At 32.4% G+C, this 14,735-nt stretch overlaps 1 protein-coding gene across 2 annotated transcripts in view; it reads right to left on the minus strand.

The window, feature by feature from the left end:
* LOC139097518 (ABC transporter G family member 20) overlaps positions 1-14,735 on the minus strand; it is a 29,632-nt gene that overhangs the window by 770 nt on the left and 14,127 nt on the right. For both annotated transcript variants that reach the window (XM_070649391.1, XM_070649390.1), the window contains exons 2-8: positions 4,653-4,983; positions 2,463-2,581; positions 2,377-2,391; positions 2,060-2,319; positions 1,873-1,995; positions 799-1,775; positions 103-455 (exon numbers count right to left, since the gene is read on the minus strand). In XM_070649391.1, the coding sequence (XP_070505492.1) occupies positions 103-455; positions 799-1,775; positions 1,873-1,995; positions 2,060-2,319; positions 2,377-2,391; positions 2,463-2,581; positions 4,653-4,756 (1,951 nt within the window). In that variant the 5' untranslated portion in view covers positions 4,757-4,983. The remainder of the gene's footprint in view (positions 1-102; positions 456-798; positions 1,776-1,872; positions 1,996-2,059; positions 2,320-2,376; positions 2,392-2,462; positions 2,582-4,652; positions 4,984-14,735) is intronic.

The following is a 14,735-nucleotide window of genomic DNA, read 5'->3' on the forward strand; positions in this document are numbered from 1 at the left end:
CACTTTACCAATGAGGTACACCAGTGAGGTGTCTTTACCGTACCGTCCCTACACCGAAGAAATCAACCCCAAAACCCACCATCCCATTCCCATCAAACTTACCACAAAGAATAATCATAGGATAGAAACTTCCAGTTGCCATAAAGTTCGCCATTGTATGAGAATCACAAAATATTGAAATAAAAAGTCCATAAAGCATTCCCGAAAATCCAAGTAGCATCAACAGCAGTATGACAGTAAAATTGTCACCATGATTCTCAGTATCAAATATGAATGCAGCAAGTAGAACAATTTCAACGCACTGCATCAACATCACAGATGATTGTGTGATAATATGAGCAAGTAGAAGCTCAGTCGTTGATATTCCAGCGACTAACGTTCGATCCCAAATGCCTTCTAGACGATCCGTAATGAAGATTGTTGACGTGATGAGAGTTGCGAGGAAGAAAATCATGCTGAAATTGAAAGATTCAATTAAAGAATGTGATAATTGTGCTGTAAGGTGTTAAAATCTTTAGATTTGATTCAGTTAAGTCATAGATTATGAAATAACACTGGAAGTTAATTGATCGAGATGTAATGGATGGTTTTTAGAATGTTAAAGGGGTTTAGCATTAGCACCTTTGGTTACTATAAATACTATAGCATGCAAAGAGCTTGATTTCAAGAGCAGAGTATGGCACATGAGCATGCTAAGCTATGAGTAATGCTTGAGAAGCATTGGAGAGCATATGGACATTAAACCATCAAAATTACGACCAGAATCAACCAAATATAACAAAATCCTCAAATACTCACGTCATGACAACACCAGGAGCTATATAATCAGTATAAACGCCATCAATAGATCCATAAATTGGATCCCTAAAGTCTATCGGTATATTTCCAGCTTTAATCGGATATTTACAATCACCCATCAGCTTCTCAATAAATTCATGATAAGTTTGCATCAATTTCTTTTCCAGGAAGAATGTCAGCTGCTGATCTGACTTGTCCATATAAATTTTAATTTCAGCATTCTCAAACGATCCTTCAGCCGCAAAACTAGCCTCATCTCTTATATCCTGCATTGATTGTGTGAAATTTTTGGCAAAATAAATGACGCCCATGACACGTCCTTTCTTAGCGTCCACATATGCCTCATCAAATGAACTGTAATAATGTTTAATGGCAACGCTGTCATTTATGTGACTTATAAAACGGCAAGAAATTTTATTTAGATCACAGGTATCATTGTATGGATGTGCTGTAATTAATGAATTATTCCAGCATTCACTAAAGCTACCAAGCTCATCATCGACAATTCCAAGTTTAAGACCAATTGGATTTCCACCAATTGCCACATAGAAGCATACAAGTTGAAAGATTGGAAAGCATGTAAGAAATATCATTCCGGCAGGTTGTCTAAGCATTTGTAAGAAATTTTTCACTAGCAGTGCCTTCATTCGCTTCCTCGTTGTGATTTGAAGGTTCTTTACTAAATTCTTCTTGTTACAATCCACATCACCAACACCTGTACAACATGCTGTATTTGAATCATTTGATTCTATTGAATTCTTTCGTTTTACTTCATTTGGATTTACTGACTTTTCATCAGTCACTATTTTATCGGGTATTGTGCTAATTTGTTGAAGTTTTGAATTTGCCTCGTCGGACACGCCGTGCTTAACACAGAGCTGTAGGAAAGCATCTTCTAATGATTCTGCTTCGTATTGACTAAGAATATTTTGGGGTGAATCTTCAGCTAGTAGAATTCCATTTCGCATAAGTCCTATCTGTGGATTGGAAGAGATATGATTGAAGTATGCATCAAGCCTTGACCTCTAGCAAGTGATGAACTTGCCAGTCAATACAAAATAATCAACAACTTACACAATTTGCTTGTTTTGCTTCTTCAATGTAGTGCGTTGTAATAATAACTGCAAGCTTGCTTGTCCTTGTTGTTTCAACCAAAAAATCCCAGATTTTTTCTCTGAGTAGCGGATCAAGACCAACCTTAAAAACATTGTAAAATGTCAATATGCATCACTAATTTGAAGGGCTTTTTAAAGTCACTTACTGTGGGTTCATCGAGGATCAAAAGTTCAGGCTCATGTACCATTGCTGCTGCGAATGACACTCTTCTCATTTGTCCGCCCGAACAATGGCCAACTTGACGATTGCCGGGTGGAAGGTCAAGTAGATCTTTAAGTAATTTATACCTTTCTCGGATCTTTTCTGTGTTCATTCCATAAATACGTCCAAAATAGTAGATTGTTTCTTTGATTGAGAATTCTTCTGTGAGAGCGATTTCTTGTGGCATGTAACCAACACGTGGACCTGAATATATATGGATATTTAGCTTAAAATTACAATATATTTTATAAATTTACATACCTGGAACACCTGAACCTAATAATTGATCATAAATTGTAAGAGAACTTGGATTAGTAACAAGTCATTAGCATGTAAATTAGAATTACCTTTCTTGCCAGGTGTTCCACCTAATACTGTGATTTTGCCTGCATTTAAAAATTTTACACCAACAATACATGACAATAGTGTCGTCTTGCCACATCCGGAAGCACCCAATAGTCCGTATCTATAAAGAATAAATTACATAGAATTAAGTAAGATTTAATTTCAGTTGCCGACAATTTGTAACTTAAATTAGCACCTATCATGGATGAAATGGTATTTATTAACAAAAATGTGCGAATTCTCAAAACCATTAAGACTGGCTGTTTGCACATGTCTCGATATATATGACGAAGTAGACAGTTTGGAGATGAGTTCATTATGTTCATCTATTGATTGAGTCACAAGCTGTTCTTTTAGACAATAAATTTTGTTTTTGACACACGCTCACCTCACATGTTGCTTAATTACAAGCCATAAAATTGTTTGTTAATGTTATGAATTTCACAATATTTTTATCTGGTGAGAACTGTTCATTAATGTCTAAATTGCGTGGTGATTCTTATCAGAAAGTTTATGTAAATTAACTAAACTGGGCTTAACAGGTTGTTATAAGCTGTGAGGAAGGATGATTGCATGTGGAATAGACTGCAATTAATTTTAAGCGATCTTATCCATTATTGTGTATGACTATCAACAATCTTTTAAGTTATAGGGTAATTAATTAGGTGTGCTAATTGAAAATTCAGAAGATTGAGATCTAAAGTACTTTCAATTTACTTAATTGAATTTATTAGTTGATTATCAATAAGATTATTGTAATTATTGCCACGAAAGTAAACAGATGAAAAATTAGGAATGAGGATGAGATGTTGTCTATTTTGGGATAATTATAAATGTGAATTTCAATTCATCCTGACAATTCTTCAAATTGCTCTAACAAACATTCATTAATTCATCGATTCTAAAAAGATAAGAGTCGACTTCAAGCTCTGCTTTCTGTTTACTTATTACTTATACTTAATACTTAATCAAAATCACAAGTGGACAAATTGACATAATGTCCAGTTAAAAACTAAACCTACGGTCAACTAATGATATATTTTATGAATCGTTCCATCATGTCAAGTTGTCCAGTCGACATCAAATCATGCATAGCTCGAGGTCGAGTCAGATTTTGTATGGATTCGAGTCGATTTAAGTCGACTTTTTATTTCAAAATCCGAGTCGATTTCGAGTTCTGAAATCATGGTTCATAGGGTTAAGTTAGAATGCACCATTCAAGAACTTCTTATGAATTAGATTCAAAATATGACAAAGCTTTACAATTTATCGAGCCTAGGATCGAACCAAATTGAAGATTTTTAACAGAAACATAAACTGATACTTGATAATACCTATTAAAATAAGAACAAGCTTGTTAATTTGAACCAAACACCAATATCAGACACAGTTCATTAATTAAAGCATATAATCAAATTTTTCACATGCGTTAATTTACAGTCAACCTACCAATTGACATCAAATTAATCAAGAAACAAGTGTTGACTTGTAAATTACTTAAAAATTGTGAAGAATACAAACATGATAAAATTCACAACTAAAATATTGTGCAAAAATTCACAAATTTGCATCTATGCATAATGAAGTGCAAAACTCAATATTTACGGAAGTTTTATTTTTGTGCAAAAACAGCTCGTCATCGTAATTTAAGTTTTGAAAGCCTCACTCGACATTCTTAAGTTAATGCAATAATCAATCTCTTTGAGAGTTTTTTATTCTGCATCATCATAATATTGTTATTTGAAGGAGATTCGTGAGATGATGATGATGATGAGCAGTCACAAGGGCAAAAAGCTTTCTTACTTAAGCTGTTAATGAATCATTACATGCAAAATTCATTTGTGACTCTTTAATTTTGGGTTGTTTGGATGTTATGTCATGCGGAGGATTATTTGAACTTGGGATTAGGATGAACTCAATCCTGGGATTGATCTTGGAACCCAAAAAATTTGATTCCGAGATGACAGACAATTGAATTCCCGATTGAAATCACTAGTCATACATCAAGCAGAGGATGGACTCACATTTCGAGTTTTAGTCCAATTTTTCTAAGAATGGACCAACTTGAGAGCCTCAAAATCCAATCCAAAGCATCACATAACATCCAAACATCCCCAAATAGACTGTCGCTTCTTCACTCAATTCCACGTGACTCAATGGCAATGAAAATTCATCTATTCAATAATACTCACATTGATCCATGTGTAACCGTCATGTTGAGACGATTGAGAACAATTTTTGGATCTTTTTCCTTTCCATAAAATTTGTATCCATCTCGAACCTCCACAGCATTCATGATTGTGTTTATATTTATTGAACTATTTACACTGTACAAAAAAGTCCTTTTATTTTTATTGGCGTGCAAAAAGGCACGCAAAAATTTGTTCCTTTTTAATTCACTTAATTCCACTTGATTGTTCTACAGATTATAAATTGTTCTGTTTCTTTTAATTAATTTTTTATTTCTTATTTTTTTGCTCGATCACTGCTAAGCATGTATCACTTATGGCATGAACATCATTACTAAAAAAGATAGAAGAAATAATTTTTGTTAATCAGGAAAGAATGTGTTAAGCTTGTCGATGATTTGAAAATGATTTTTTAATTGTATATTAGGGACTGTTCATCTATTACGTTACAGAACAACGAGCTCTCTATACCCAGAATGTATTAAGTGAACAGCCCCTTATTCCAGAGCTTGAAGTCGACTCGTAATTTTGTATGGAAATGTCGATTCAAATTGACTCAATTCAACTTGATTCCATTTGAAATTCGAGTTGACTTCAAGCTCTGCATTATTATTTACATCCGCGGAGATAATTTTTATAATTTTTCTGGAATTCGATTATTATTTTATTATCAGGTGAATATTAAATTAGCAAAATATTAGCAAATAATCTGTCTGATCTCTAGATCAGACTCATCATTTATTCAAATTTGAGCATTTTGCACGCAAGAACTATAATTTGAGAGTCATTCATATCAATTTTAAACATCAATAAAGTGAATAAATACGGTGAATTTCAGTGTCTGTTTAGCATATTTAAAATTGATTTTTGATAAAAATTAAATTTAATTAAAAGATCCCCTTTGATGCAACATCCTAGTGATAATCAGTCATTCAGATAATCGCATGAATTATTCAAATTTAGGGATAGTTTTTAAATTTTTTTTACTAAAAAATTCCAACAAATGAAACAATTTTTAATGTAAATGAAGAAAATCCGATCAAAAATCAAGTCCCAGGATCAAGATTTGATGCCGGTCTGGTACCGGATCATAGATCGATTAACCGAGTTGACTTCAAAAATTACAAAAGAAATCATTAACTTAAGCAATCAATAGGAATAGCTAATTTTTACAAATTCAAACTTAATATGCTGCTCAGCTTTTGATGCAACAATCTGATTTATTTAAGTAATAACAATCTATATCACAGTAGAATCTACAAGTTGTAATGAATAATATCGACTTTTTAAATCCTCTTGGAAATCAATCCCGGAAAAAGAATCAGCACTTGTTCAATTATGCATATAATCTGATCAAATCAAAATAAACAAAGGAAAAGACTTAATATCAGAAGTATTATTGAGAATTTGTTATTTTTTGCAATATTTTAATAAGATTGACAGAACTGACTTGACTTGATAGTTGTTGCCATTTCTAAAACTATGCAAAATACTATTTTGGAAGTCATTGCTTTGAAAAGTTCACGGAAATATTGTTCGAATTTTAAATTTGTAGATAAAGCCACGGGATACTCATGACCGGAAGAAAATGTTTAGTAATCGAAATCGCAACAGACAATAAATCATTTCCTGATTTTATTAATGAGTTGTGGATAGAATCATTGTACAAACGTAAATTATTTTGTTTTAATAATGATCCTTTTGGATAGAAATATGTAATTTTCTTGTCATTAGTGAGCTTGCCAGATCCCCACATATTGAATAGTTGACACTTGGAGGATGAGACGGCAGTATACATACTTAACCAAATGGTACTCAATTGGTGAAGACAACCAAATTCATCTCTTGGTTTTAAGTACACTGTCGTGTTGTGTCCTCGGTGGCAACATTTGAGTGTGGACCGATAGAGCGGAATTAAAAGCTCCTTGCATCGTTTCCGAACAGCAATCATTAATAATTCGCAAATAGAAACCGCAACTCAACTTCAAAAGAGATAGAGAAACAGCTCTTACTAAAGAAAAGAACATTGCATGCAATCCATTAGAACCTTTACAAATGACTTGTTCCTTTCATGTCAAAACAGAACCTCATATTAATCAAGACATCAACTTTGATGAACCGCTGATGATTTTTGTGCTTCAAATATTTTGTTCATAATTTATATCATGTGATGATCATTATTAATAATTAATCATTTATCTTTTACAAAGAATCCACACGTTAATTACAAATAATAACTCTTGTACATCTCGCTACACATATTAATGACATATAATTATTTAAAGTTGCAAATCCAGTGTACATTTAATGAGTGACAAATTTTCAAACAACGGCGAGTCTTAAAATAGCGATCGGATTACTGTTTATTTTTTGCAGATTAAAACTGCTGCGTCATTTCTTTTTAACTATGACCGTCAATAAAATCTGATATGACATGGGGTTTGTGTCATTTGATCCATTGAGATGACAAAAAATGAGTTTTAATTACTGAGAATACTTAATTCTGTGACTGTTTGAGTATCCCGAGCGACACAAATGGAACTGGATCTACTATGAAGCTTTTAAGGGGTCATCTGAAGCTCCTTTATTAAGACCAAATGGAAGCCGTCTATTTTTGACAGTTATATGAACGTCAAACGGGTCACAAACGGAAGCCACCTTCTTTCGGCATTCATATGACTGCCAAATTAGGTGGATTCCATTTGATATTAATAAAAGAGCTTTTGCAAAGCCTTAGAAGCTCCTCGACGGAGACTTCTTCATTTTTGTCGCTCGGTATTAAATAATTCAGTTTTAATCCTTCCTTTATGTCCAGAACTGATTTGAAAGATCTTAATCGATTCAATATTCATAAAAAATGCAGTGTGTGGTTTAATACCTTTTGAATTTTAGTAGCTTGAATAATTAGTGGACATAGTTGAAAGCAACGTCAAATTCAGCAACAAACTTTTTGACATGTCTGTATTTTGTGAATTTAGTCAGTTGTTAACAACAAGCCCATTTTAATTGTTAAAATTCAAAATTACACTGGATTTTGAGCTCTACTCCAAGCTTTTTCTAACCGTGGTACACAGATAGCCTATCACTGCTTTAGATTGTCGAATGTTTCAAAATGAACAGCAGTTAATTCATATTCAATATTCCAATTTCATGACCATTATGACTTATCAAAAGTCACTAAATCTTAATAATTTATGAATATTTTGTGGTTTCATAAAGACATTATTGCACTTATTTTAACGGCTTTGTTTCACGTGTAGTTTAGTTAATGAAATGTTTAAACCACAAAGTTAATGATTTACTGCTGTGATTTTTATGATTTTAAAGACTTTTCAGCACTCAATAATTTTTTTATGGGTACAACAAGCAGATTGTTTAAGAGAGGATTTAAAAGTTCATAAACATTATGTCCTGCTAGGAGCTCCATTAAGGAAGGCATATCAGTGACATTTATCACGTCCTTGTCTTAAATATGATCCAATTAGTAACAGTTAATCTCTTTCCATTCAACTAAACTGTCCATTAACTGTCCATGATCATTCAATTTGCTGATTTACATTTCCTTTGACGTCAAGGAATCAAAATAAAAAGTAAAGTTTTGCACGCCTTTACTGTAGCGAAATTTAAATTAGGAAATAAGCAAGCATGTATTCAAGCATGACTAGAAAGATTCAATTACCATGCACTTGTTTTTTAGGATTTATAAGTCCTCGACGTTCATGACTTGTCACTAGTTTTGCTAAGTACAGTCAACAAATTTAGCAAAAATGTTGCGAATAATTGAACTGTTTATTGAAAATCATTTGATTTTGACAGGTTATTAAGCATCTGGAATTCGCTAATTGTCCATGCTTAATATACACAGATAATGATCAGTCATGGGAAGCCAGTGGAAAGCTTCTCGTGGGACTATCCTTCAGAAGGTCAAACACGAGAATTATTGTAATTAGTCAGTTTAAAATAAAAATCATGTCCAGCCTTTTCTAATTATTTACAATTTTGTCCATTACATGGTGTACCTTTTCATCAACTCTCAAGTGATTGATTCCGAGCAAGATAATTGCTTTGTTATTAAGATTAATTATTTTCATATTATAGGTACTGATGTTGAAATCTGTTTTTCATTTAAAGCTAGTAAAATGGTCTTTAGTGGATTTAGTATGGATATTTTGGAATTAATTCCCGAGTTGCATAAATGAAGGAACTCCGCCATGGAGCTTTTACTAGGACTAAATGGAATCTGTCTTTATTTGGTAGGCTAAGAAATGTTCAGGAACAGTAAAATGCGACGAATTTCGTCACTTCCCTTAAAAATGGACAGAAATCAGCTGTCAAGTTGTCGGGGCATATTCACGTTTCACCGTGAACGCAGCAACAGCGAAGCCTGAACGACCAAGTTGTACTGCACGGATAATCAATTCAGCTGCCTAATTTACTCAAAGATAGTGGACGTGATAGCCACAAGGAATCAAATTACAGGTTACTGGAATAATATTGTCTTTTTAGTGCCAAATGACCATCTGCTAAGTATTTTCAAAGTAATTTTTATATATTTCTACTTTTTTTTTTGTATTTTCACAAGTCAGTAAACCAATATGCTTCAAAGTTAACTTAACAAGTTGATTCATAAAGCGAATCATTTTCTGCGAAAAATATTGTTCATAACAATTTGTTGATTAACAGGCTTTGTTTTGATGATTCTGTGTATAGTTTATTATTATGATACATAAGATCATAAAAGCTTCTTTTTTTAAACAATATAAATGAGAATTAAATTGAAGGGCAGTGGCTATACTTTAAACTTAATATTAATCATTAAGTTGAAGATTCACACAACCAACCCGAGTAGCAATATACTGCGATTTGGCTCTTTTATTAGTTCGAAATCAGCTATAACTATGCCACCCGGGCACTTTTGTGACTTAACATTAATATGGCGACTTAACGGTGTCCTAGTGAACACGATTTACTATTCGGCAAACAGAACAAAGCCCAAAATAGCTAAGTTTGGACAATTTTAAGTTTAAAACTGGTTAAAAGTCCTCAACAGCAAGCTGGGAGTGTGGACAGAGTGGACAATATTACATTACAACCCGAAATCGGTCTTCGCAAATTCTCCAAGCCGAGTACGAGTCTATCCTGGGAAATCTCGATCTCGGTCTCAGTCTCGGCATCGAGAACCCTTAATTATGATTAATTATAACGTATTCTTGTCCACTGGGGCTACACATCACTGCCTGTACCTGTCCTACATCTCTCGGAACGTAGAATATATATATTTCACAACATCACGTGATCTTCAAGCCCCAATCTTATTTCATTTTGATTTAAACGAGTCGCATTAATAACCTGCGTATAATTACGTCACATAAGAAAGGGCATTGAATGAAGCAAATATAAGCAGCCACAACAGCAGCAACAGAAAAATAATAAGAAGTGAAGATCAAAGGGAGAGAGAAGAAAAAAAATTATCAAGGTGATGTGATGGAAATTAATCACAACTTGCATAGCGCGCAACTTTACGTATAATAAATTAAATGTGCTATATTACAGCATATAACCTGAAGAGAGTGGAGGCATTCAACTCGAAAGAAAATTGGTCTGTATGGGTGAAGGTCGTTGAAAGTTTTAATTAAATTTAAGCTTGATACATTCCAGTTTATTTAAGATACATTTCCCATCTCACTTACTCTCCTTTGCCGGAATGGACCCGCGAGAGCCACAAGTACATTCGCATATGAATGTGAATTATGCAAACAAAAGGCAAAGCCGAAACGAAGAAATGAAAGCGAAAACTAACTCAACTTATGCATAATAATTAAACTTATTTACCGATATGTGTGTTACTAGGTAAAGCACATTTTTTTCGCATACACACATTATTTGCTGTTTCGTTTACACACTGAGCATTGCTCTTGATTTTTTATTTACGTATGCAATCCAAACATTATGCAATGACTGGTAATCTGATAATGAAGATGTTGTGTGTTTCGGGGGGATTTCGGAATGCAGTGTGGATTGAGTTGAGTGATTTTTATTGGATGTCTGAGGAAAGACGCATTTGTGTGTGCTGTGAATTAATATTTGTCAATATTTTGTTGCCTTCACATTTCTCTTGTAATGTGGAAAGACGTGACTAGGAATTTCCGAGATTTTATTTCACATGATTATAAAGAAAGGGACAGTTTTGTAATTCAGAAGAATTTAGTGACGCACGAAAGGTTTTGATGCTGAGAATCATGTGATAAGTTAGACTAAGCTTCCTGTAGAGCTCATCAATGAGATCACAAGATTTTATTTGGGAATTTAATGAAATTTCTACATTTTTTTGCTGATCTTTGACTATTCTTCCTCTAAATACGAAGATTAATCATCGATGCCGTTTTAAGACTTTTTAACCGACACGCAGCCACATTGACTTCCTTACTTTTAAATCTAAATGTCAAATTCTACTAAAATTTCGATATTATATTCTAATTTAACGAAAATAAAGCACATACTTATTGAATTCAAACGTGACATATCCATTGATGATCATAGAATATCAAAATCTCAATAAACAAAGCTAGATTCCAAATAAATCTAATATTTGATTCAAACTACAATCAGCAAAAGTCAATATCATAAATAAAGAGTCGTAAAACTGCGAATTCTGTGCGAAAAACTTGAAATTCTTGACTACGCAACTCAATTTCTATGCAAATCTTCAAACCATTAGTCTAGAGTAAGCTGAAGAATACGCAAAAATGTACAAAAATTATTTATGATTTTTTGAAGTGAGCAAACATTTATTTGCCAATTTAAATGCCAAAACTAGGCACATGCTGTTGGGTTTTATTACGATTTATTATTTATGAATTGTCAAAGATCTTTAAAATGCTTGAAAGGTGCTTTAAAATGTTATCAAAAATTCAAATTTGAATTCGTTTTGTATAAAAGCGCTAAACTATTTTCATAGCTTGAGTCCCTTTGAAATTTCACGTGTTTATCAGTCTTACAGCACTAAATTCGAAAGTTTTCATTAATTACATCAATTTAATTGAATTAAAAGAAGCAAACCAAGTTCCATCTCATCAAAAATCTTGCATTATTCAGCAAACAATTAAGACAAAGTAAGTAAAATATTGAAATCTCATAATTTACCCAACATTTTCAGCTTAAAAAATTATTATTTATGAAATGAAAAAACAATTGTCAGCTCAAATCTTTCTTCACAATAGCTGTTGACAAATTATAATTATTAAAGCGATCATCAACATTATCGTCAACGTCATGTTGTGAACGATATAAACACAACTTCTTTTTTTTTGCAGATACAAGAAAATGACGACATTGAACTTTTGTTTCCATTACAAAGCAACAAGCTCTTTTGTTTGGGTGAGAAATTTTTTTTTTCTTCTTTAAGCTTTGAATAACATTTACTTTGGCACTGAAATTGCAAGCATTTAGTTAACACTATTAAATCATCTTCATTGCTTATATTACGCACAGCTATTTCTGTATAAGATTTCGTTCCAGTGACCTCAATTGATTCCATTTAGTCACTCAATCTGGTGTTGGTTGGAAATGAGAGAAAAAATATTGTTTATGGACGAAACACACAGAAGAAAAAAAAGTTGAAGCACAACATTTCGTGAGAGACCCCGAAAGAAATTGAAATGAAAGTGAAATGAACTGTTGGATATATTATGCGCAATGCTCGATTCCCTCATGAAAGAGAGGCGAAATTGAAAGTGAATCTGGTTAATGCTGTAGACTCTCGGCTGTTTGTACTACTAACAAACTAACCTACATATAAAGCGACAACAAACTTTGTGTAAAGAAGTAAGTAGAAAATGTGAGGTAATAGCACGAATGCGCAAAAGTCTGTTGCAAAGCTTTTTTTCCTAGAGTCGCAATTACGGTTAAGCTACTGAGCCAGCAGCTACAATGACCCTTCTCTGGTCTTTTGAGAAAAAGCTATGCTGAATAATCTGACTCATATGCTGTATCTATTGCATTATAATGAAAATGTTTTTGATATAAATATTTCAACTCATTGAAAATTTAATCGAGTTAAATATTGTGGTAGGAATAGCAGTTGGAAATGTGATTATGTTAGATAAGACGCATTCGATCTTTAAGGTTCAATTAGATTTGATTTTACTGTAAATTGAGCTTGAATTCTAATAGAATCTTAGATGAATTCTACTTTTCTGTTCAAAATGAGATAAATTCGACTTTTGAATACAAAATCTGAATCAACTTCGAACTCTGATTTCAAGACATTGGCGGTATTTGTTTGAATTGGATATTCTGTTTTGAATTGTTTAGTTCTTCTTAGTCTTGAAGATGATGATCATTTCACTCTTCTGTGAAGTGTTTGGCGTTTATAAAAATTTTGATACCAACTCGATTGTTAGATACAGCTTCAAACTCACTGAATTGTTTGAGTTGTTGGGTCACTTCTTTACAAATGGATGATTAAGTAGTAGCAATGAGTTTGTAAAGATTTCGGCAAATTCCAGAATACAGCTCGATGCGGCTTATTAGTAGTGTCTTTGCCTAGCTTGTATATTCGTGACTTACCGCTTAGTAGTTAGCTTTTTTTGAATCTTTAAATTCCAAATGACTAACAATTTTTGAATACACATAAAAATAACGCCAGAATGTCTAGTTTTTCGTCAAGTGCACCACCACAATTGTGTTTTTGACATCAAAATGAGCATTTATCAATCTAAATCTTGACATGGAATATTGTTTACAAGATTGTGGTTTTATTAGTAATTTAGAGAGTCTTAAATATTTAAAATATTGAATTGCTCATTAATAACTTGAATGTGAAATGTCCAGGTGGTTTTCTTATTAAATATTCCAATAAAACTTAATCAGATGTTGTTTTTAGATTTTCAATCAACAACAATTCTAAACTTGTTATTGTAATTTATTACTAAAGATTAAACTAAATCATATCAAAAACTGCCCAAAATGACGGCCCAACAGCCACAACACATTAAAAATTCAGACACAAAAATTACACCGATGTTTTGAAACATCGTAAAGTGTTAATTGTATTTTTTTTTCTTCTTTCATTTCATTTCTCGCACTGGAAAATTGCAATCAGATTAAAAACATTTTTAAAGCAAGTTTCTTAAATTAACTTTTGTTCAAATCACATCACACGAAATACAAGAAAAGAAAAGAAAAATTAGTTTGGGTTCAACTATTATCCAACACTGAATTATGTAATGAAACTTTTTGAATATTTTTTTTTTAATATTTTAATTTTGTAGCTCAAAAAAATTTTTTTGATTTTGGTGGACAAACGAGTTGAATTCATATTTATCTCTCATTCATTAATTTATTGCGACTTTCTTGATTGCTCTTTTGAATTATTTTCTTTGTTCTTGCCTTTCTTCATCCATTCATGATTTGATTTGGATTTGAATGATGATGATTAGTCTTAGATCATTGTTGTGTCTTAAGAGAACTTTTGTTTAAGCATATTATGAATAAATTACTCAATAACGACAATCCGTGACTGGAATAATCAATTGTCACTTGACATCTTAATAAAAATGGTTTATTATTATGCACACATGTCTTAATAAGAATGTTTGTAGTAGAAGAATTCAGGATTAAAGTGAATTGTTCATTCGCGGAATAGAAGTTGATTGTTCAGAATATGCCAACGGTCATTTTACATTCAAACTATATAATCAACTTCAGTTAATAGATTTTCCCCTTTTACAGCTGATAGTCCCCTGAATAGAAATTTATAAGTTCCTTCATTTACAAGTTATAGAATTGATTTTAACAAATTTACTTTGCCAAATGAATAGTTCACATTCTTTAAAAAGCAACTAGATAGTCTGACAATTTCTGGAGTTCTATAACGCAGACAAATTTAATGAATTTAAATGAAACAAACCTAAATATACCAGATTTTTGGAATTTGATATGAAAAGTCCTACTAAACACAGTTCTTACATGATGTAATGTTATTAACTCATATTTCTATATACAACCTAAACATTCATTGTCTTACGTCCATTAGATTCAAAAGCTTTTAGTCACAAAACCAAAAATTCTACCTAAGACAAGTTT

This window comes from Chironomus tepperi, unplaced genomic scaffold (genome assembly GCF_022539635.2).
Source record: "Chironomus tepperi strain 1889 unplaced genomic scaffold, CSIRO-AGI_Ctep_v1 contig_424, whole genome shotgun sequence".
In the NCBI taxonomy this organism is placed as follows: Eukaryota; Metazoa; Arthropoda; class Insecta; order Diptera; family Chironomidae; genus Chironomus; species Chironomus tepperi.